This window comes from Pseudonaja textilis, chromosome 2 (genome assembly GCF_049901715.1).
Source record: "Pseudonaja textilis isolate UNSWEBS1 chromosome 2, rPseTex1.2, whole genome shotgun sequence".
NCBI classification, from domain to species: Eukaryota; Metazoa; Chordata; class Lepidosauria; order Squamata; family Elapidae; genus Pseudonaja; species Pseudonaja textilis.
The window spans coordinates 7,856,300-7,881,097 of NC_141991.1; the positions used below are offsets into that span (position 1 = coordinate 7,856,300).

At 43.1% G+C, this 24,798-nt stretch overlaps 2 protein-coding genes across 3 annotated transcripts in view; both read right to left on the reverse strand.

Moving 5' to 3' along the window:
- LOC113454004 (uncharacterized) overlaps positions 1-1,614 on the reverse strand; it is a 104,725-nt gene extending 103,111 nt beyond the window's left edge. The window contains exon 1 of one of the 2 annotated variants that reach the window (XM_087927854.1): positions 994-1,609. In XM_087927854.1, the coding sequence (XP_087783980.1) occupies positions 994-1,443 (450 nt within the window). In that variant the 5' untranslated portion in view covers positions 1,444-1,609. Of the gene's footprint in view, positions 1-993 lie in introns of both variants that reach the window. The other variant, XM_087927855.1, reaches the window with a different exon arrangement.
- A 457-nt stretch (positions 1,615-2,071) lies between these two features.
- LOC148126652 (uncharacterized) lies at positions 2,072-23,889 on the reverse strand. The gene is made up of 3 exons (XM_087927959.1): positions 23,541-23,889; positions 21,441-21,567; positions 2,072-5,212 (listed from the first exon to the last, which is right to left on the reverse strand). Exons 2-3 carry the CDS (start codon positions 21,472-21,474, stop codon positions 3,114-3,116), a joined length of 2,133 nt encoding a protein of 710 aa, XP_087784085.1. The 5' UTR covers positions 21,475-21,567; positions 23,541-23,889; the 3' UTR covers positions 2,072-3,113.
- Between the last annotated feature and the right edge of the window lie 909 nt (positions 23,890-24,798).

The following is a 24,798-nucleotide window of genomic DNA, read 5'->3' on the forward strand; positions in this document are numbered from 1 at the left end:
TGGTGAAAGGAAGGATGAGAAGATTAATAGTAATGCAGATTGGTAAATAGTTGGACAGTGTTGAGGGAATTATTTGCTTAGCAGAGTGATGGTGTTTGGGGAAAAAAACTGTCCTTGTGTCTAGTTGTTCTGTTTGCAGTGCTCTGTAGCATCATTTTGAGGGTAAATTTAAGCAGGAAATACAGCCGGTTGGTTGACAGGAGATACACTAAGGAAAGTACCAAAATAGCCATGCCAACATCCTGCACCAATAAGGACTTTTAGCAAGACTGTTGTGGTTCCTCTGTCACCCTTCCCTACACTCAGGACAGATTTCCTTTCTTTCATCCCTTTCAGTGGAAGAATCCAGATGTCCACCCACCCTTATCAGAGAATCAGGGAAGATGAAAATAACTCTTTTTTTTCCCCAGCTGAAGTGGGGAAGTGTGGCCCCTTTTAGGCCTGGTGGACTTCAACTCCCAGAACTCCTGACACAGGTTGACTCGGGAACATGTCATCGAGTTGCCACGGTTGAGAAAAAATGGCCCACAGGGAAAGGGCGATACCTCTTTAAATGCACACAAGGCTTTAAAAACACAGTGAAATGAAACAGTGAAAAGGAATTCAGGAATGAAAGAAATTCAGGCAAAGTCCATCCTGAGGATGAAAGGGCATCGGAAGGAGCCTTTGCCCGATGCTCTCTCCGGAGGGGGCTCGTCCAGAGCAACTCCCCGAAACAGCAGCTCCTGCGAGGGATCGCCCCCTTTCCCTCCGGCCGCTTTAGCAGCCATTCAACCCGGAGCCTTCCGGACCTGAAACAGCCCCAGAGGGGAAAGAGAAAGTGCCGGGAAACGATCGGGAAGGGCCGGCAGAATCATCTCCCCCAGGAGAAAGTGGGGCGGCAGGAGCGATCTTAGGGGCGCCCCCAGACGCTGCCTGGAAGACTCACCTGTCCGGGCATTTCCCCAGGTGGGAAAAGGGGAGGGAGGGAGGAAGGAGGGAGGAGCTTCTTACCTGGCGCCCGCAGGGAAAGGCGGTTCTGTTCCTCCTTCCAAGAGATACAAAAGATCCGCTTCCCTCGCAGCCCCGCCGGCCACGCTTCCTTCCTTCCCGGCCACGCATTTGGATCTCCCTCCCCGGAACGACCCCCGACAGGAGTTTGCAGAGCCTAAACCGGAAGCACTTATAGCTCCATCCATTCTCTACAGGGCGGAGAGCGCCGCCCACTCGGGGTCCCCCTGCCTGCCTGTCCCTTCCCCCCACCCAACGCCGGTCCTGAGTGGGATGGGCAGCTGGGTAGCGAGTCCCGTTGCTTCTTTGGTCCAGGCTGCCGGAGAAACAGCAGGGAGAGGGAAGAGACGAGGCCCAGGGACGGGAGGAGGGAAGGGGATGTGGAGCGTTAAAGTTAGAAGGGAATCCCCCTTTTGGAAGAAAAGTGGAGTAGGCAGGAAAAGGAGGCTGCATTCTCCACTGAGTCTAACAGGACAGTTGTCAACTAACATGTCTCCTCAAATGACGAACATTCACGATTTGTGCCATAACAACGAATAACGGCTGCTTAGCAAGTAGTCCTCAAGTTAATGACCATCGTTTAGTGGCCCTTGGGAGCTGCAACCACCTGCCCAAAATGGACTTATGTCCAAAACTCGCGCTAAAGACCGTTGTAGACTCCCCCTGGTCACGTGATCCAAATTGAGACACCTGAGGACTGAATCGCATTCATGACCCTTGTAGAGTCCAGGGGTCACGGGATGTCCTCTTGCGACCTTCCCACAAGCAACATCAATGGGGAAACCAGATTCACTTAACAACAAAAGTTTGTGGCTGGCTTGTGCTTGTAAGTCAATTACCTCTACAAAAATATTTCTTTTAGTTCAGCAGCTCCAAGTCTAATGAAGCTGCTTCCAGTTTGCAGAGAAGAGGATCCTGGCGGATTCCCCATTTCCCCCTCAAGCATTGCGCTTCCAAAATGGCTGAAAGAAGGGAAGGGATCCTTCTGAACTCAAAGGCACTTTTGGTTTTCCTCACCTTTCCTGTTCCAGGCGCTTTGCCAGATGTGCCCAGCCTCAAATTGAAAACACTGAAGACAAGATTGTAAGGAAAACTTTATTCCACAGAAAAAGTAACACAAGGAAATCTCCCTCAAAGTCTTTGTACCCCACCAACACCCACTGGAGGGCTTTGCACAGCATTTGCCAGTTTACACTTTTCAGAGTCAGAAGGAATTTCTTCACCGCCCTTTACAGTAATTCCTGCTTTACACTAACATCTTCGCCTTCCTACATACATGCCATCCAGACCTCAGCCAAGCTATTTAAAGCCATCCTAACGTGTTCACGGGGAAACCGCAACACTTCCATAAATGTTGCTTAGCTTTCCGTGACGCTTCCTGTTTTTCTACTGGACTTTATTTCTCCTTGAAGACCTCACCACTTAGATTGCAATGTTTCCTCTTGAACTATTTCAGCATCTTCTCTAGACTCTAAGCCAGCTTTCTGCAGCCTTATGTTGTCTGAAGGTGTTGTCCCAAAGGTGCTTTTCTTCAAAAGTCAACTGGACTTTCTTTCTCCTGGAAGACATTATTCTTATTCAAGAAGAAAGAGAACTGAAGAAACTTCTTCAGTGAGAAGGGAAATCTCCTCAAGGAAATAAATAAGTCCAGTTGCCTTTTGATAAAAGTAACTTTGGGAGAACCGCAGCCTGGATGACTGAGAATCTTCACAGACATCTGGATGTGTTAGTTCCCAAATCCCCCCCTCCCTTTGCTATTCACATTGACAAAAGTTGATCATTTGTTGTAGGTTACGTACACTTGAGAACGTATGCATTGGAGACACAGGCCTTGTATGTCCAATGACACTTGACCAATGAGAGAATTCCCTTCCCTTCCCCATTCCTATTTCTATATTCTATTCCATTTCTAATCTTACCATTTCTAATCTTATTCTACTCTTCTCTAGCACAAAGATCTAATATCCAAAAGTTAATTCCTAGTTCTACAAGGGAACTCTTCTTTTTAATGGATCAAGACGTTTCTGCTGCTTCGGAAGCTCTTCCCCATGCTCCATGCATTTCTCCAGAATCTCTGCAAAACCTCTATGGACATAGAGCAAATCAACACAAACCAATTCACATCATTTTTTCCTGCTATGCAACTTCTTATGTTTATTAAACTCACTCCTGGTTCTAAATTTCTTTCCACACTCCACACACTGATATGGCTTCTCCCCTGTGTGGATTCTTTTATGGAGCCTAAGATTCCTGCTGTCTTTGAAACTCTTTCCACACTCGATGCATTTAAATGGCTTCTCGCCTGTGTGGATCCTATTGTGGGAGGTAAGCTGGAAACCCATACGAAAACATTTTCCACACTCCAGGCATTTATAGGGTTTCTCCCCTGAGTGAACTCTTCTATGGATCATGAGTGAACTAGTTTGACTAAAGCTTTTTCCGCATTCATGACATGTATACGGTTTCTCCCCAGTGTGGATCCTCATGTGGATACCAAATCTATCACCTCTTCTGAAACTCATGCCACACTCCGTGCATTTATACGGTTTCTCCCCTGTGTGAATCCTTTTATGGATCGTCAGTGCTCCAGAATCACTGAAACGTTTTCCACACTCCGGGCACTGATATGGTTTCTCCCCAGTGTGGGTCCTGCTATGTACAACATAGCTTTTTTTTTCACTGAAGCTCCTTCCACATGTGTGGCATTCGTATGGTTTCTCCCCAGTGTGGAGCCTTTTGTGACAATTGAGGGCAGCCGAGTTAGTAAAGTTTTTGTCACATTCAGTGCATTTATAGGGTTTTTCACCTGTGTGGGTCCTTTTATGGACAGTAAGACTATAGGATGTAGTGAAGCATTTCCCACACTCGGTGCATTGATACGGTTTCTCTCCAGTGTGGATTCTTCTATGAGAAATTAGAAAGGTGTAGTTTTGGAAGCTCTTTCCACACTCCAGGCATTTGTACGGTTTCTCCCCTGTGTGGGTCCGTTCGTGGACATGAAGGCCACCAGAACGGGCAAAGCGCTTTCCACACTGCAGGCACTGAAATGGCTTCTCCCCTGTGTGGATTCTGTGATGGGAAGTAAGTTGTGCAGAGCATTGGAAGCTCTTTCCACACTCCATGCATTCAAATGGTTTTTCTCCCGTGTGGATCATCTCATGTGACTTAAGACAAACTTTTTGACTGAAGCTTTTTCCACATTGCAGGCATTTATAAGGTTTCTCCCCTTTATGCCTCCTATTATGTAAGTTTAGAGCACTGCTTCTGCTAAAGCTTTTGCCACACTCCAGGCATTCATAGGGTTTCTCCCCTGTGTGGATCCTCATATGGGAAGTAAGAGTACCTGAGGCACTGAAGCATTTTCCACACTCTTTGCATTTATACGGCTTCTCTCCAGTGTGGATCCTCTTATGTGAATTGAAATGGCCTTTATGCGCGAAGCTCTTTCCACACACTGTGCAACAATACGGCTTTTCCCCTGTATGGGTCCTATTATGGCAAGTGAGGCCACTTGCAAAGCGGAAGCTGTACCCACATTCTAGGCATATATATGGTTTCTTCTCAGTGAGGCTTTTTTTCTGGGAATTCGGTTCCTTACCCTTCCTGCATTGATGCAACCTCTCCTCTCTGTGGAGGCTTTGATGGGAAGTAAGGGAGGCGCTGCTTCCGACGGTCTTTCCACAGGGGATGTTTTGATGCTGCTGCTTCTCTTTGTGGACCCTCTTGTGTGAATTAAGGTGGTTTTTCTGCCTGAAGGTCCTTCCACAATCCAGACATATGTGTGGATCCTCTGCTTTGTGAATCTTCTTATGCAATGAAAGGGAGTGGCTTGTACCAAAGCTTTCTGCGCATTGGGTATATTTGTATGGTTTCCCTCCTTCTTCTATTCTTTCATGTAAAGGAGGAGGACGGCTTCTTCTTGAGTGTTGTCTGCTTTCATCTTGTTTCTCTCCAGCAGGGCTTTCACCACAGTCACATGATCCAAATTCATTCCAGAGTATTTTCCCACACCTTGAACACGCTTCTTTTTCATGGCTATCATCTGTGTCCAATAAGACATTGGTATCTGGACAAGGTAAACCAGAGCAGTTCTCCAGCTCCCCGGTTAACTGGTTTTCCTCTGAACTTTGCTTCCCATACATCTTTTCTGCAATTTCCTTTTTGTCTTTTGGCAAAGGTGCTTCTGCTTCTTGGCCAGAATCCTCCATCTCCCATCTGTCACCTGGTTGCAACAATAAAAAAAGAAAAGTTAACACAAACTGTAGTGCGAAAGTGATCAAGCACCATTGCTCTACTTGAATAGTATCAAACTTCTTCCAAACTCCCATTTGTTCAAAACATGATGCTATACTTGGTATTAATGTGGGAAACGGAGTTGTCTTGTTTTTACAGAATTGTAAAAAGACATGTTGGCCTGTGAACAAAATACACTGTATATGTTTCTTATCTCATGAGCTAGGCTGAAGCTTGAGAATTGTACGTAGGAGCTAGGATTAGAGGCCTCTGCTATGCTGGAATCCAGCCATAACCATAATTCATTGATATGATAGTTAGAGACAATCCCTGGGAACCAGGATCATCAAAGAAAATTCATAATTAAGGGAAGTGGGAGATGGAATTAAGAGTAGTGGGAGATGTAATCAGGGGCGGAGATAATGTATTCACTTTAGACACTTTGGATAGATAGATAGATAGATAGATAGATAGATAGATAGATAGATAGAATAGATAGAATACTTTATTGGCTAAGTGTGATTGGACACACGAGGAATTTGTCTTGGTGTAAATACTCTCAGTATACATAAAAGAAAAGATACATTTGTCAAGAGTCGAGAATCATAAGTTATGACACTTAATGATAGTCATAGGGTACAGTAAGCAATCAAATCATACCAGGAACCAGTTAGTATAAATTGTAAGTATACAAGTGACAAAGTACACAAGCGACATAGATTGTGACATCATTATTACTAAGCCAAGAAAAGGTGGGAGATAAATTGGTGATGGTACTAAAGAATATAAGGCAAATATAGGGGTTTCTGGTGACGTCACGTCATGGCTGTGCAGGAGAACTTTGCTCCGCTCTCCTGTATCGGGTTTTTTACTTTTGGATAGCTGTGGTGTGGTCAGATCCCGGAGGGGTCACCAAAGTGAGGAGGAGCTCTTGGAGTCTAATTGGGAGTTGCGATCCTGAAGCAGCAAGAAGACAGCCCAAAGTCCAACGCAAAAGAAGTCAGCCCGTTGCGGGCAGACCTAAGGACGCGACGAGTCATCAAAGAAGGAAGCAGTGAGGAGATAGTGAATTGAGATTTGGCAAGCTACCAGATTACAACTGGAGTACTGCTTGAAGAAGAACTGCTTGTAACAATGACATTCAGAGTGCAAGGGGTGGAGGTGAAAAGTGGCGGCATCAATCTACTTCCCACCCCAATGCTGGGAAACAGTGGAAATACTATTTTAAAAAGAAAACTGAGAAGAGGCAAGTGGACATTGCTGGAAAGACCCTTCTGTTATTAATTGTTTGAAGTGAGACCGCTGAATTTACTCTGTCTGAGAAAGGGATCTGGACAGAACTTTAAGAAAGCCTTGAAGAGTGACAGTGCAAACTCTGGAGGTGGCCATTGAGTGGCAAACTATGGTAAATTGTATCAATGTAACTGGAAGTGACTAATAGAACTGAGAAGGGAACGAAACTGATACAAAATAAGTCAGATAAATGTTTATTATATTGTTCCCACAATTGTATCTAATATTTGAATAGATTTATTTATTTATTACTAGAATATTAAGGTAATAGTAAGATATTAAGAGACCTTATACCCATCTCCCTCCTGAAGTTTCTATTCTTTTGAATTTATTGGATTTGGAAAGCTTTATTTTATATATATTTATCTTATATACTTAAATAATAAGAAATTAATATTATTTTTTATAGAAATTGGCTTGGAGAGTGATAATTAATTTCTCTAATTTGTATTCCCCCTCTTTTCCATATATATATATATATTTTTTTTCTGAGGTTCTGCGGGTATTTGTATGTGGATCTTTGGTTGTTGGGTTTCTCCAGCGTAAGATTCGAAGTATCTAGGCAAGCGTTTCGATGAAGTCTCATTCATCATCTTCAGGCTTGAATGAATGAGACTTCATCGAAACGTTGCCTAGATACTCGAATCTTACTGGAGAAACCGAACAACCAAAGATCCACATACAAATACCACCATAATATAGAAAACATATATATATATATATATATATATGATCTATTGTAGATTAATGAATTTAATATATTGTTTATAATGACAATTTAAACATTTGCTCCTTCTTTCTCTTTCTTTTCCCCTCTCTTTGTTTGATATTGTGGACTGCTAAGACTTAAGAACTGTTAATTTGAACTTTGAATTTTATACACTGTTCAGAAGAGCAATAGACAAAATACTATAACAACCTTGGCTATAATACTATGGAACATTTGCTTATTTGATTAACTTGATTAACTACCAGGTAATCTGAGACCTGATATTAGACTATATTCATTAAGATTTATTAATACCTTAACCTATTGCTAATAGAGAAGCTAGACTAATATTGATCAATTTGCTTCCGAGAGATTGAGTATAACATGGATTAACTGATAATTTTTAAACTTAGTGGAGACAGAAAATTAATCTAATCAATTAAATAATAGAAATCTCTAATTAATAGGGAAAATTAAAAATCTTAAATCATTGATAAAGTTGATGGTAATTGGTAATACGATTTGGGACAATATAACTAAAAAAGTAGATGAACAATACACAATTATTAAAGATATGACTAGCAGCACTACCACCATCATGAAAACTGGGAGAAAATCTGTACCAACGGTAGCATTAACTAGTCCCACAACATCAACCCAACAAATGATCGAAGGGATGTTGGCCCCGGAGAAATCAAACACCTCAACTGGCACCCAATCGGTTGAAGCTACCTTGGTGGCAATTCAAGGAATGAAATTAGCACTACAGGAGTCGATGTCAAAAAAACCACACTGAAAGTAGAGCTGATAGGGAAACAATGAAAACAGAATTGAAAAATGAAATAGGGGAAATGAAAGTTGAAATTAGGAACCTGGATGGAAAAATAGGCCAGATTCAGGAATCCATTAGGATAAATTAAGAAAAAAATCAGAATAATAAAAAAACAAGCTAATCAAACAGAGAAGAAATTAGAACATATTGGTCAAAAAATTACTGACCAGAATAAGGAGACAGAAGAGACCTTAATTCATCTCGAGATGGACAGAGCCTCCTTCTACCTTAGATTTCAAAATGTGGAGGAAGATAAAGAAGAAAACTTAGCACTGGTAATGGCCGAAATGCTAGCGGAACTCCTACAAAGAGATAAAAACGAGATAGTAAATGATTTGGATGATGTGTATAGAGTTCACACAAGCTAGGTGAGGTGGCACAGACTCCCTTGGGAAGTCCATATCAGGTTTGTTAGGAGGCAAGTTAAGGACATAATTTACAGAATTTCAAGAGAAGAAACAATAAAGTATAAAGGTAGAGAAGTAATTGTGCTGAAACAAGTGCCAAGAAGAGTCCGGGAGCAGGGGAAAAACTATAGATTCCTCACTAACTATCTTAATAAAAAAAAATCTCTTTTAGATGGATCACTCCAGAGGGTATTTTGGCAACATGGAAAGAGAAGAGAGTGAAAATAGACAGTTTAACCAAGGCACAAGACTTTTTTGAACAAATAGGTGGATCAGAAGAGGAATTTAGTAGTAGAGGCAAGCCCAAGGCTTCAAGCCAAGAAGAATCACAACCTATAACTAGAGGGAGGGAGAGGGAGAAAGAGAAGGAAAGAAGGGAAGAAATAGCTGCCCGAGAAGAGATACGAGTGAGAACCAGGAGTCAAACAATGTCAGACCTAACGAGGGATAAAAACTAGACTAAGGGTAAATGGAAAGAGGATTGAAACTAATATCTATGAACATTAATGGACTAAATGACCCATCTAAGAGGAAGAGAATATTTTTTAAATTAGAGAAACAGAGAGATGATATAATTTGTCTCCAAGAGGTTCATATTAAAATGCAGGATCAGAGATACTTACAAAATAAAAAATTGGGGAAGAAAAAAAAAGATGAGTTGTACTATATATTAAAGAGGAAATAACTTCAAAATTGATCTATAATGATACAATTGGGAGAATATTAATGGTAGAGGTGGTCATTCAAAATAAAAAAAATTCTATTGGTGGGGATATATGCCCCCAATAAAAATCAGAATGAATTCTATAAAATCTTATATGAGAAATTGATAGAAATTGGCAACCCAAAAAATTGTATATTTGGAGACTATAATGCAATTACAAATAACAATCAAGACTATGAATGTGAACAAAAATATCAAAAAACCAGGAATATATTACCCAAATGCTTTTTTGAGATGGCCGAAGAATTAGAACTAGTGGATGCTTGGAGGAAGCTGAACCCAGGGGTGACTCAGTTCACTTTCTACTCCAATCCGCATAAATCATGGTCCAGATTAGATATGGTATGGGTAAACAGTGACTTACTTAAGGAGATTCAGGACATAAGATTTTAACTAACACTTGGGCAGATCACAACCCGTTCCAGATAATCTGGAAAGACCCAACCCACAAGAAAAGTAGATGGTCACTTAACTTGCAACTATTGAAAGAAAAAGACTACATCCCAAAAATCAGGGAAGAATTAATTGTTTTCTTTAAATTTAATAAAAAACAGGATACCTCATTGCAGAACCTCTGGGATACAATGAAGGTGTATTTAAGGGGAATATCTATAGCATACATAGCAAATAGAAATAAAAAAAGATGGGAAAAACGAAATACCCTAACAACAAAAAAAAAGATTTGGAAAATAGACAAATGGAAACTCCAGGAGATGAACAAATTAAAAATAAGCTGGCACTATCTAGGTATGAAATGAACATTTTAGATCAGGAGAAACTAACCCAAAAGCTACAGTATATAAAACAAAATTATTTTGAACATGCAAATAAACCTGGTAGATGGTTAGCATACAAACTGAAAAAAGAAAACCCAAAAAGAACAACATACCAATTAGTGGACAAAAATGGAGTAATAAAGACTGACTTGGAAAGGTAATTGGAAGAGTACTTTGAGAATTTATATAAGCAAGATACAGTTGATTTAAATAAAATAGAATATTTGAAAGAAGGAATTTTACATCCGCCTCCAGAGGACAAAAAGTAGATATTTAATAAAGAAATAACTTTAAGTGAATTTTAAAAAAGTGATTAAAAAACAAAAAAGCAACAAAACCCCAGGCCCAGATGCAGCAGCGAATCCACATCTAACAGCCTGGGCATATGCCAAAGCCTCACGTAGGCAAAGGAGTTTTGATATATGCCAAGCCTCACGTAGGCAAAGGAGTCTTCGATACCTGCAAGGCCTCACGTAGGCTGAAAGCAGGTATCAGGAACAAAAGGATGCTGCCCACCTTGGGCTACTGGCTGGACTGCAGGCGCGGATTGGTTATTTTGTATCCCTTAAGCACTGTGATTGGGTGCTACAATATATCCACTGAGACCCCAACCCTTTTAACATGTAAAGTAGGCTGAACTCTCTTTTGTGATGTTTTTGTTCAATAAAAGGGCTTCCCTGAGCGCGTGCTCGGGCTGCTCATCCAAGACTGAACCGGCTTGGTGTCTTTCTTGATGCATTGGACTCAATGAGAAGCCTTCCTAATGCGGAGCAAAGCTGCATCTGGTGACCCCCGACGTGATCTGCTGAAAAGAAGCGGACCCGCCTGCCTTCAACCTCCCATCTCACCCGGCCGGACGAGCCAGTTGCAACCCAGGGACGCCGCCTAGTCACGGATCCTTCCCCAGGAGAAATCCTCCCTTCAGGTGAGTATGGGCGGAAATTTCTAAAGCGCAGATGGTGCATCTGCAGGAATTAAGGGAATTAACGAAGAGCTCAATTTTGATTCTTAGGAGTCAGGGCAAAAAGCTCCTGGCTCCAACTAAAAAGGACCTCAGAGCCCTTTTAAAATACATCCACACGCAATGTCCGGCTTATCCGGAAAAAGGGTCCTTAAAAGTCTCCACATGGCAACGTTTGGGTGACTTTTTCATGATACTCCCAGGGCTCCGCCAAAGATTTTAACCACTTGGAGGGTGGTAATGGAATGTTTGATAGTTCAGAGCTCAGCGCTGACTAACGCTGGCAGCCCCCTTGCAGGAGGTCCCCCTCCCTATGCTGCTGAGACCAAAACCAAAGATGCTCTCCCACTGGGAGCCTCTTCCCCACAGCTCCTGAACCCTTGGTTCCTCCTAAATTAAATCCTGTGGGGGATCAGACATCCATGGGAGCAGTTGCACAAGCCATGGCACAGGGACGCAAGGAGGGCTCTCTTACCCTAGAGGAGCTCTCCCTCTGCCCCATAGAATATGTAGGGGATAGAGCTGGGAATTTGGTGCCCAGGCTTGAGCCCTTATCCATGAAATTAATTAGAGATTTAAAACAAGCTGTGGCCATGTATGGCATTCAGGCACCATATGTCAGAGGTCTCATTAACACCATCAGCATCTCCTTTTTTATGCTACCCCAAGACTGGAAAGACCTCTTCCGAATGATACTGACAGGACCGCAGTATGTTGTGTGGGAATCAGACTTTCGTGCTGAAGCTGAGAAAATTGCTCACGATCGTGGCTCAAGAGCAGATCAAATTTTTGGCATGGGCCAATTCGCTGACTTAACATCCCAGACAGCGATCCCACAGCAAGTTCTCGCCCTTGTCAGTATCATCGCTATCAAAGCCCTTGATAAGGTCGATGATCCTGCCTCTGGGGCCATAGGCTCCTTTTCCAAAATTACCCAGGGGTCACACCAACCCTATGCCGAATTCATAGAAGAGCTCCAAAAGGCTGTTCAGAGGCAGATTTCAAATGAAGAGGCCCGCAGAGAGCTCCTGTTGAAATTAGCCTTTGAGAATGCAAATGAGGATTGTAAAGGATTCTGCAGCCTCTGGCTGCCGAGGGGGCTTCCTCTCGGACTATCTAAAGGCTTGCAGAATCGTGGGGACTGTTTCCTACAATATGGAACACCTGGCAATGGCCCTGCAGCACGCAAATTCTCAAAACAGGCCAGCTGGGAATTGCTTCAATTGTGGGAAACCAGGCCACTTCAAAGCACAATGTAGGGCTAGGGACAATCCACAAAACAACAACAAGCGAAAACAATTTGCCCAAGGTGCAAAAAGGGGTACCATTGGGCAAACCAGTGTCGCAGCAGCACCCCCAACCGCAGGGAAACTAGAGGGGGCAGTCAGCCCGCCCGCTCCAAAGGCTGACACCATATCTTTCCAATTAATTGCTTCTGAAGATATGGAAATTGACATCCCAGGCACTGTGTACTTTCTCCCACGTGTCTGAAAACCATTCCTCCTGCCATGACGCCCTCATAATTTATCCCATCCGGGACCTCATGGCAAAAGGAATTATTGCATCTCCATTTCTGAGAGATTCCGATGACTTTTCCGCAGTTGCCATAGCAGTAATTGGAAATACTCCCACAAAACTTAGCAAGGGAGAACTAGTGGCAACTGCTGTTCCAGTACCTGTTAAAACTGAAGATGCCTGGGCATTCACTGTTCATCAATCTATGGAACGAGCCAGGCCTGTATTACAATTCACAATCAATGATAAGGTCTTTTCGGTCTCTTAGATACTGGAGCTGACGTTAGTGTCATCCGAACGGCTGAGTGGCCAGACGATTGGCCCCTGAAACTGCCCGGCCGTTCGGGAGTGGGAGGAGTTCAGCACGCCCACCGTAGCAAACACTGGCTACCGGTGAGTTCATCTGACATCTCTCGCACTGCCTACCTCCAACCCTTGGTGCTTCCACTACACACTAACCTGTGGGGCCGTGATCTCATGTCTCAACTTAATGCAAAACTCATCATAGATTAATGGCATCCTCCACTGAAACCCCACTGCGGCTGCAACTAAAAACCACAGAGCCTGTTTGGGTGGATCAGTGGCCCCTCACTATAGACAAATTAGAAGCCTTGCAATCACTTGTCCAGGACCAAATTGTCAAAGGGCATGTTGAACCATCTGTCAGCCCATACAACACCCCCATTTTTGTTGTAAAGAAAAATCAGGCAAATATAGGCTCCTACAAGATTTGAGGGCCGTGAACTTGATTATAAAACCAATGGGGGCATTACAATGTGGTCTGCCAAATCCCAATATCATCCCTGAAAAATTTGATCTCATGGTTGTTGACTTAAAGGATTGTTTTTTCTCTATCCCACTGCATGAACTTGACCGCGCCTTGTTCGCCTTTACTCTGCCTCGCTTGAATAACTCCTCTCCCTCCTCTCGCTTTCAATGGAAAGTCCTACCTCAGGGCATGCTCAACAGCCCCACCATGTGTCAGCACTATGTAAATAAGGTCCTGTTACCCTATCGTTCTGCCTATCCACAATTTCTGGTGTATCATTACATGGATGACATCCTTGTTGCTGCTCCTGGACCCCAGGTACAGTGTTTGCTTCGTTCTCTTTCCTGAAAGCCATCCTTGCAAAGGAGGCTTTGCACATAGCACCTGAAAGGTGCAAGTGCTGACTCCTATGCATATCTAGGCTATAAAATGCTCTCAACTACTGCCTATCCTTCACTCCCCTCACTCTCTCTGCCTCCTCAACCTACCCTGGTTCAGCTTCAACAATATCTGGGCACCATTAATTGGGCCCGACCTTTCCTGTCACTAACCACTGACACTCTCTCTCCACTATTGAAGCCCTTACTTGGGGAAAAGGCCCGCTGACAAAATATCCTTGCAGCAACCTCAGCTTCAAGCGCTGACCCATATAGAAGAGAACATACGTAGAATATGGGTGGATAGGGCCGCTGCCAATACTCCTCTAGATATGGTCATTCTAGCCACCCCAAGGCTCTTGACTCGTGCAGTGACCCAAAAGGACCAAAAAGCTCCACATCTTAGAGTGGATCCATCTCTCCCACACACCCGATGCTCCATCACTTCCAAATCAGCTCAATTGGCTCAATTAATCATAAAGGGCAGGAGCCGCACAAAAGCACTCATGGGGATAGATGTCTCCACACTTTTTATCCCCTTCTCGCTGCAAATTTGGGAACCTCTATTCCAAAACTCCCAGGAGCTTCAGTTGGCCTTATCCGACTGGCCTGGGCTAGTCTCCTGCCACCCACCCGCTGACCCACGTTTTCAGATCATTAGAACCATACCCATCTCCTTCTCCTCTCCCATCAGCAAACAACCTTTGGTCAGTGCCCTGACTATATTTGCTGATGGCAGCAGGAAACGAGGGGCATGTGCTTGGCAAAAGAATGGAGCATGGCACACCAAAACCACCCTGTGCAGACTTCACCACAAAGGGCTGAGCTTGCTGCAACCATACTAGTCCTCCAAAATTTCAGCGAACCCCTCAACTTGATCTTGGACAGCCTGTATGTTACCCAAATAGTCTCTACCATCCACGACTCTTACCTCTCTCCTGCTATTGACAAGAACCTTCTCTCTCTTTTTGTTACACTGCAACAGCTTGTTGCACAACGACAACACCCTTTCTTTGTAGGCCACATTCGCAGCCACCAGCCTTTCCCAGGAATTCTCCAGGAAGGCAATGACGTGGCCGATCAAGCAGCTGCAGGTATTATGACCACGCACACCCTAACTCCCTGGGAAAGCCATTCTTACTTTCATCAAAATGCCAAAGCCCTCATGAAACATTTTAACCTTACCATGGCAGAAGCCTCAGCCATCAGGCAGCAATGCCCCACCTGCAGTCAGCAAGCCAATTCCATCCCCTTAGGAGTAAATCCCATGGGTTGAAAGCCTGTGAAATATGGCAAATGGATGTTACTCAGTTTCCCCATTTGCCCCTGGAAGTATCTGCATGTCACAATTGATACTTATTCAGGGTTCATAATGGCAACCCGCAGAGAGAGGGAAGCCTCTAAACATGTCATCAACCACTGCATTCGCACCTTTGCATCGTTGGGACGCCCAAACGAAATAAAAACAGACAATGGTCCTGCATACACTAGTGTGGCTATGTCAGAATTTTGCTCTAAGTGGCAGGTCACCCACAAATTTGGGATCCTTACAACAGCCAGGGACAAGCCCTGGCAGAGAGAGCCAATTTAACTTTAAAGACAGCACTAGAACGACATCTGGCCAAAGGAAAAAACCCCTTGGCCTCCCGGCGATGCAAAACACCCTTAATCTTTGCCTTTTATACGCTTAATTTCCTCAATCTCTCTGGCACCCCTGCTACAACAGCAGCGGAGGCGACACTTTTCCTCCCCCCTCTCCTGATTCTCCCAAACCACAGGTGTACTACCGCCAACTGCCAGACCCTGCTTGGAAGGGTCCTGCTGATCTCCTCACCTGGGGTCGTGACTACGCAGCTATCCAGCTTCCAGATTGTGTCCTGTGGGTTCCTGGACGGCACGTCAGGCCATACCACCCCAAGGTAGCAAAACCACCAGCTGCAGACATATCAACATGATCTGCCCTGCTGCTTCGCTGGCCCTCCTCCTCCTCCTCTTCCACCTTGCTGCGCACGCCTCCAAAGTTTCCATTCCATCCAGAGTAACATACTTCACGCCAGACACCCCCTCCTGCTGACCTGCACTGCATCCTGGGACATTTTTCCTCCTTATCTCAGATGGTCAACGCTTCCTCAGCCATGGTCCTACATCTCCAGCAACGCCTCTTTCCGGGTCAACACCTTTGAACAACCCCCTCGAGCTACACTCCTCATATCCCATCCTACTGCAACCACCTACTATTGTTCAGGTCAACGCCTCCATGATTCACGCCCAACACCTACAGCTCCTGGACAATCCTCAGACCTCGCTCATCTCATCATCATCACAGACAATTTGTGAATCAGCCTGACACTCATATTCAGAACCCCCCTTTGCTGCATAGGATTAAAAGATCACAAAAACCCACCAAGCCAGATGACTGCACCCCCTGCTTGACCAAAACCACACAAGCAGGCTTCACTCGACTGACTCTCATTTACCATACCCAGCAACCACAGAGATGCCTTTCTACTGGGAAAACTTGCCAGAATAACGGGACTATGTATCAGTTATGCAAAATGAACTCAAAAACTATTTGCTATGACCCCAAGGCGGCTGTTCGCCTCAATGTTACTTTGTGGGCCGGACTTCCAAAAGCCTCTGGCAGAGCTGATCCTGAAGGGAGGAAAACTTTACTACCTAAATCACACCACTGTGCTTAAGGATGGTACTGACCCAATTGTCTTAACTTTTGATGTTTGCATTGCTTGTTCCAAACCAGGGGATATCCTTGTGGGTCAGATGATTGGAAAACCAAATATGCTCATGATCATAAGTATTTGTGTCCCACGCCCATCAATTGGGCCGAGGAAACCCTAATCATTGGATCCCTTGCGGGGCTCCATTGAATGCTTGGGTTGGTCTTGTGTCTGTGATTACACTGGGGAGGATACTCAGGTTGCAATCATCTGTCACATTTTAAGCAGTATCAGGGTCTACCAAGGACAACAAGGTAGAGATCACTATCTCCAGACAACACCCTGCCATGGATACCTATGGTATAGGGATCGATGGCATAGGAGCAGACCCAAACACCTACATTACTATAAAAACAGAAGTGATATATGAGGGTAAGGAAACATCATTAGGCTGGTCAGTGTATAATAATTTAAGGAAGCTAGATAAAGCCCTGATACCAGCATAATAGCAAAAAACCTATTCATGGACATGGCAGAAAAAATTGCAAAACAACTTGCAATAACCAATTGCTTTGTCTGGGGAACCACCACAGGAGAACAGTGGCCATGGCAAGCCTTAGAAGCCTCGCCATCACTGTTCAACAACATGTCTTCTATAGGAAACATAACAGCCAGAACTGCCCCTGACCCCTTATCTGGACAATTACTACCAATCTAATTGGTAGAAACTGCTTCTCCAAACGGGTCCATTCGGTAAGACATCTCCTTTGTTTAGGTGCGTGGGACATCTCCTACCAGAATTGGACAGCACCTGATAATGCTACTACCACACCCACAAAATTCAACACAACCCTCCTCCCTTATCTCAGGGACACTTCATCCTCCCAGAACTGGACTGCACCCAATGACATGTATTGGATCTGCGGTAACCTAGCCTACCCATCCCTCCCAGCAGATTGGCAAGGGTCATGTGTATTGGGATGGATAAGACCTTCCTTCTTCCTCCTTCCAATCTCAGTGAAGCAGGAACTAGGCATCCCTGTTTATGACATGTTGTCTACAAAAAAGGGAAGCCGACAATACTTTTGCAGGCTTCCCCTGCCAATCAGAATACACAGGGGACACCTGGACCTCACAGAGAATCGTCTGCACCTATGGCATGGCCACTTGGGCCCAAGTCGGGTCTTATGGGTACAGGACCCCCATATATATGCTTAATAGAATCATTCGCTTGCAAGCTGTCTTAGATTTAGCAGGTCAACGAATAGATAAGGCTCTAAACACTCTTGCAACTGCTACAGACAAATTACGCACAGCTGTCTATCAAAATCGCTTGGCTTTGGATTATTTATTAGCCAAGGAAGGGGGTATGTGGAAGGTTTAATCTCACAAATTGCTGTCTTCAAATTGACAAGGTTGGCAAAGTTGTAGCACAGTTAACCACTGAGATGCGACAATTAACCTACAATCCGGATCAAGTATGGCGAGGTATGGACCTCAAAAATATCTTTGGCTCCTGGCTCCCAAAACTGCCAGGATTACAAGCTATAATAGCGCTCATAGGTATTATTGCTGCTGGGTGTGTTATTCTTCCATGTATATTACCAATCTTTGTTCGCACCATCTCTAATAGTCTGTCACTGCTAGCAGAAAACGCGCCATTGCACAGGTCAATGCCCTCTGGGAAAAAGAATCTCTGTACAAAGCTATACCCTCAGAGGACCCCGATGAGAACATGCGCAGGGCTTCTGTATGGACTATAGCGAAGAACCAGAAGAAATCCCTCTGCGTAAAACTAAAACAGAGGAGATGCAGCAGCGAATCCACATCTAACAGCCTGGGCATATGCCAAAGCCTCACGTAGGCAAAGGAGTTTTGATATATGCCAAGCCTCACGTAGGCAAAGGAGTCTTCGATACCTGCAAGGCCTCACGTAGGCTGAAAGCAGGTATCAGGAACAAAAGGATGCTGCCCACCTTGGGCTACTGGCTGGACTGCAGGCGCGGATTGGTTATTTTGTATCCCTTAAGCACTGTGATTGGGTGCTACAATATATCCACTGAGACCCCCAACCCTTTTAACATGTAAAGTAGGCTGAACTCTCTTTTGTGATGTTTTTTGTTCAATAAAAGGGCTTCCCTGAGCGCGTGCTCGGGGCTGCTCATCCAAGACTGAACCGGCTTGGTGTCTTTCTTGATGCATTGGACTCAATGAGAAGCCTTCCTAATGCGGAGCAAAGCTGCACCCAGATGGCTTTCCAAGCAAGTTATATAAAGAGATAGGAGAGGTACTAGAAAATGTGTTGCTAGAGATCAGCAATGAGGTATTACTGGAAGCTAAAATTCCAGAATCATGGAAGGAAGCTTATATTACATTAATTCCTAAAGAGGGTGCAGATGCCAATCAAATAAAGAATTATAGACCAATATTTCTTCTAAATTCAGACTATAAAATTTTCGTGACTGTAATGGCAGAAAGATTAAAGAAAGTGCTCAATGACAAAATTCACCTTGATCAAAACGGATTCCTTCCCATGAGACAGATTAGATATAATATGAGAACGATAATAGATATAGTAGAATTTTATGAACTGCATCCAGGAAACCAAGTGGCTCTTGTTTTCCTGGATGCCTAAAAGGCCTTTGATCATCTTAATTGGGATTTCATGAAATACAAAACTAGTCTGATGAAATTTGGTGGTAATTTTGCAAAAATGCTAAATTCAATTTATGCCACACAAAAGGCAAATGTACTGATAAATGGAGAAGCTATCAAACCATTTGAGATAAAGAAGGGTGTCAGGCAGGGATGCTCACTGTCACCTCTGCTTTTTATAACAATTCTAGAAACATTATTGGACAAAATTAGATCGAACAAAGAAATTAAGGGAACAAAAATTAAAAGTCGAGAGTACAAATTACAAGCATTTGCGGATGACATGGTCTTTGTCATAGAAGAACCAATAGATTCGGGACCGGTATTATTAAATGAAATAAATAAATTTGGCAAATTGGCAGGATTAAAAATTAACAAGGAAAATACTAAAATGCTAGTTAAAAACTTAACAAACAGTAAACAAAAAGAATTAGAAGAAATGATGGGATTACAAATTGTGAATAAGATCAAATATTTAGGCATTTGGCTAAGACCTAGAGCATCAACCTTGAGGGAGGACAGCAGTACAAATTATTGCAACAAATTGGAAAGGATCTGGAAAATTGGAGTAAAATGCAAATCTCATTATTATTTAGAATAGCAACGATCAAGATGAATGTACTACTCAAAATTTTGTATTTATTTCAAACTATTCCGATATTATTGGATAAAAAATTATTTAAAGACTTGGATAAAATTGTTATGAAATTCATTTGGGCAGAGAAAAAAATGAGAATAAAAAAAATCTAATTACAAAAAAATAAAAGCAGAGGTGTCTTTAGACTTCCCGCCTGGGAGACCTATTACAAAGCGGCGGCACTAGTGTGGATAAAGGACTGGATTAAATTGGGAAATAAAAGAATCTTAACACTTGAGGGTCATGATTTACAAATAGTGTGGCACACATTTTTGTGGAACCCAAACAATAAAAGCCATTCATATTTCTCCAGACATACTATACGTAAATCTCTGATTAAAATTTGGACAAATATTAGAAGGAACCATTACACTAAAATTCCGAGGTGGCTTTCAACAATGGAGGCGATGTTCCATCCCAACACAATGGATATTAGCAAAAAGCTCAAATACCACCAAATACTAGACAATGAGGGAAAGCTTAAATCGATTCAGGAGTTAGAAACCCAAGAAATAATTATTGACAATTGGTCCTACTTTCAAATAAAAATGAAATATAATAGGGATGTAAAAAATTATGGATTTGAAATAAAAGACACTCAATTAGATAAAATACTCTTGGGCCCAGAGAAAAATATGATATCTAAATTATATAATTATCTACTAGAATATGAAGTGGCTATGGAAATTGTGAAAGGACCAATGCTAGCCTGGAAAAAAAATTTTGGTTATAATATAGATATGGACGACTGGGAAGAAATCTGGCAAAGGAATCTTACATTAACAAAATCAATACCATACAAGGAAAATCTATATAAAATGATATATAGATGGCATCTGGCACCCTCTAGATTAGCTAAAACATATCCAATAGCAAACCCAAGCTGTTGGAAATGTAAAGAGAAATTCAGCACCTATTTCCACCTCTGGTGGACATGCCCTGAGATTAAAAAATATTGGACAAGGATAAGAATATGGATAGAAGAAATGATTGAATGCGGACTGGATTGGAAACTGGAACTGTTCCTCCTGGGGATGATTAAAGGGGACTATTCTCCCAAAGTGAGATACCTGGTCATCCACTTACTAACAGCGGCATGAATTTCCTTGGCATAATATTGGAAAAGGCCCAATGTACCACCGATACACATTATTATTAAAAAAATTTATGAATGTGCCGAAATGGAGAGGCTTATGCTCAAATTAAATGGGGAGGATGATTCAGAGTACTACTTGGTCTGGGATAAATGGTACAACAGGGTAGAACGCAAGAAAAAGAATGTACTGAATAAATGAACCCAGGAAACATATTGTACTGTATATGGTTGTATATACTGAATACATAAAATAATGGTTTCAAGCTTCTCCTCTAATACATAAATATTAAGAAGGTTCTATTGATTAAATAAAACAGTTATAATCCAATAGTAATAGTAGAGTAACATGTGTTACTTATCAATTAATATATTATCTATGAGAGACAAGGAGTACTTGCCAATGACTATTTATTCTTTATTATGAACTATCAAATCTATTATCAAAAGTAATAGAAACACATTTACTGTCCTATTAGTATGTTTACTATTTTTTATTTCTGTATACTTGTAGGTTTATATCTTTTTAATCTTTTGCAAATAAAGTTTGTTTTAAAACTAAAAAAAAAAGAGAGAATATAAGGCAAATATATTGATGGTTACGGTGTATCCAGTGTACCTGAGTGTGTGTGTGGTCCACCCACCTTGCAAAGAGAATAAAATTACCATTGTTTCCTCTTGGAAGTTTTGGCTGGTGATTGTTTATTTCCAAACTAGACAACAAATCCCACATTAAGTTGATATAAGATTTGACAAAGGGCTACTAAATTCAATATCTTAATAGAATCCCTTACCTAAAGAGGCCACATTCCTCTTGTTTCCCAGCATGACCTCTTGGTATAAGGCTTTTTGCTCAGAGTCCAGCAGGGCCTACTCCTCCACAGAGAAAAACACTGCTACATCCTCAAACGATACCAAATCCTAACAAAGGGAGGGAAGAAAAAAACGCAACAAATACTATGAACATTCCTAACAATGAATAATTCAGTGGATTATATACAAGTCTTCTTCTTAATGAAAAACCTCCACAGCTTCCAAGTAGGGCAAAGGAGCATGTAGGATATTAAATTTAGTAGCTGGAACAGTAAAATCTACAATAGGCCGGAACACAATTGTAACTGATTAGTTAGAGTGCTGACTCATGCAGGATGCAATCTACACTATGATTGGTTGCTGTAAGTAGAAAGGGGGCGTTTCCCTTTTTTCCCTCCTTTTTCTCCTCTCTGTGTTCTGCATGATGTTTTAGATTTACCTCACAATGTTCCTGTTTTCCTGACTACCTTACCTTCTTCCTTTTGTGGATGATGACAAAGACTGCTATAAATTTGCATGTTAAATATATTTATATTTATATAAAGGACTACAAACCTAGATTATGTGTCTCTGACTTCATTTTGACAGCTGCTTGCAATTCCTTGACAGAAAGTTTACAGAAACAAAGTGCCTCTGGCTAGAGATACATCTAGTTAATGTTTTATTGGTTTGGCTGATTCCACAGGAGCAGCAACCCCAAATTATTTTGCTTTCCACTGATGAGCTAGACTTTGGTTAAATTGGCCAAACCCAACACCAATTTTACCCACTGCAGTGACCTGATAAATCATGCCAGGGGTGGGATCCGACCTGCGTAACTACCAGTTCGGTGATTTTACATTTTGCTGCATGCATGTGTATATCATCATCTAGCTACCAGGATGACATACATGATACCACACATGATACGATGGAGAGAGAAAAGCCAGATGGCCATAACTATCACCTCTGAGAGGCACAGCCAGGAGATGAGAAGGTCATAAAAATTCCACAGTGAGATTATACTTTGGGAATCTCTTGAATAGTTCGTTCTAACAAGAGGGGTGGGGAGGAATTAACATACTGGCTTTTGTTTCACTAAATACACATCGAGATAAGGGGGTTTCTAAACTCCCTTATGTATCCCCCTAGGCCTGAGAGACCTCAGACGCTGCTTTGAACTCCTACAGGAATTGTCTCATCTCAATAAAGAATTCCTCTGTGATACGTTTGGATACGTTTTCAGAAGTTCATTCTAGTTGAGTGAATGGGAAAAGTTCTGTAGCCTGACACTTAGCAGCGTTTGGGGGAAAAAAACTGTTCTTGTGTCTAGCTGTTCTGTGCTCTGTAGTGTTTTGAGGGTAATTTAAGCAGGAAATACAGCTGGAGACAGGAGATACACTAAGGAAAGTACCAAAAATAGCCATGCTGACATCCTGCACCAATAAGGACTTTTAGCAAGCCTGTTGTGGTTCCTCTGTCACCCTTCCCTACACTCAGGACAGATTTCCTTTCTTTCAGCCCTTTCAATGTATCAGAATCCAGATGTCCACCCGCCCTTATCAGAGAATCAGGGAAGATGAAAAAAAAAAAACTCTTTTTTCCCAGCTGGGACTTTCCCTTTGGAATAGCCTAGCGCAGAAGTGGGGAAGTATAGCCCCTTTTAGGACTGGTGGACTTCAACTCCCAGAACTCCTGACACAGGTTGACTCAGGAAGATGTCATCGAGTTGCCACGGTTGAGAAACAATGGCCCACAGGGAAAGGGTGATACCTCTTTAAATGCAGACAAGGCTTTTTGAATGCAGTTCAATTGAACGCTGGAAGCGAATTCCGGGAGGAAAGGAAGGCGGGCGAAGAGATGGAAGGGCGTCCGGAGGAGCCTTGAGCCGATGCTCTCTCCGGAGGGGGCTCGTCTTGAGCGGCTCCCCGAAACAGCAGCGCCTGGGAGGGATCGCGGGGACGGCAGCAGCGATCTTAGCGGCGCCCTAAGAAGCTGCCTTGAAGGCTCTCCTGTCCGGGCATTTCCAAGGAAGGAAAGAAGGAGTGAAGGGAGGAAGGAGGGAGGGAGAGAAGGAATAAAGGAGGGAGGGAACTTCTTACGTGCCGCTCCGAGTCTTCGTCCGGACTCCGCTTCCCCAGAGTTGCGCGGAGGAACAGATCCACGATCCGCTTTCCTCGCAGCCCCGCCGGCCACGCTCCCTCCCTCCCTGCCCCCGCCCGTGGATCCCTCTTCTCGGGAGAGCCCCGGCCAGGACTTCGCAGAGCCCAAGCAGGAAACGTTTACAGTTCCCTCCCATCTCCGTCCAGCTCCTCCCATTGTCGAAAGGGCCGAAGGCGCCGCTCATTCGGGACTTCCCCAGCCTGCCCGTCCACCACCTGCCCCGGGGAAGCGGTCCCCATTGGGAGGGTCAGCTGGGCAGGGAGTCCAGGGCTGCTTCTCCCGAGGCAGTCAGAGAAACGGGGGAAGAGGGAGGGGACGACGCCCAGGGACGGGAGGAGGGAAGGGGACGCGGAGCAACAAATTTAGGAGGGAATTACAGAATAACAAGGCTGGGAGGGGCCTGGGAGGTCTTCTAGTCCAACCCCCTGTTCAGGTTGGAAACCCTGTAGTACCATCACAGGCAAAGGGTTGTCCAATCTCCTCCTTCAAAACTCCTCCTTTTGTCAGGAAAAGGGAGTGTGTCTGCATGCATTTAATTCTGACAGGGGAGTCCTCAATTTATAACGTATTTCCATAGAACGATAAACAATCAGGATTGTCCCTTAAGAGCAAATACTCCACTGCTCCTTTGCAAGCAGTCCTGGACTCAGAACAGTCTGTTTAGTTCAAAGTTCCAAAGGGCACTGAGAAAAGTGATTTAGGATGGTTTTCCCTGTTGAGGTAATTCCCCGTTAGGAGAATGAGCGCATACAGGGAGACATATTTGAGAGAAGTGTTTGAATAATACACACACAGTACACAGATACACTCTACAGTAAATGTAGGTTTTTACTTCTAGAAATGTTTAAGCAAAGTTCAAGATAAGCAGTCCAAAAGTCATTCATGGGTAAATCAGTCAGTTTTTCAATCCAGGGATAATCCAAATATCAAGTTCCAGTGTCAAAAACAGTTCAGTATCAGACTTACATTAAATCTAGTAATATCAGTCAATTAGAAGAAATGGAGCAATACTTTCTAACAGAAGGAATCAGAGATACACTTACCTTCTCTTCTGAGACTCAGACTAAACAACCCAGGTTTCTGGCTCCATCTTATGGCTGTTTGAGAAACCACACCCAATTACAGTTTTGCATTTTCTTAAAGATACAGTTTTAAAATGTTTATCCTGGTTTATATATATTTCTAACCCAAATAGCT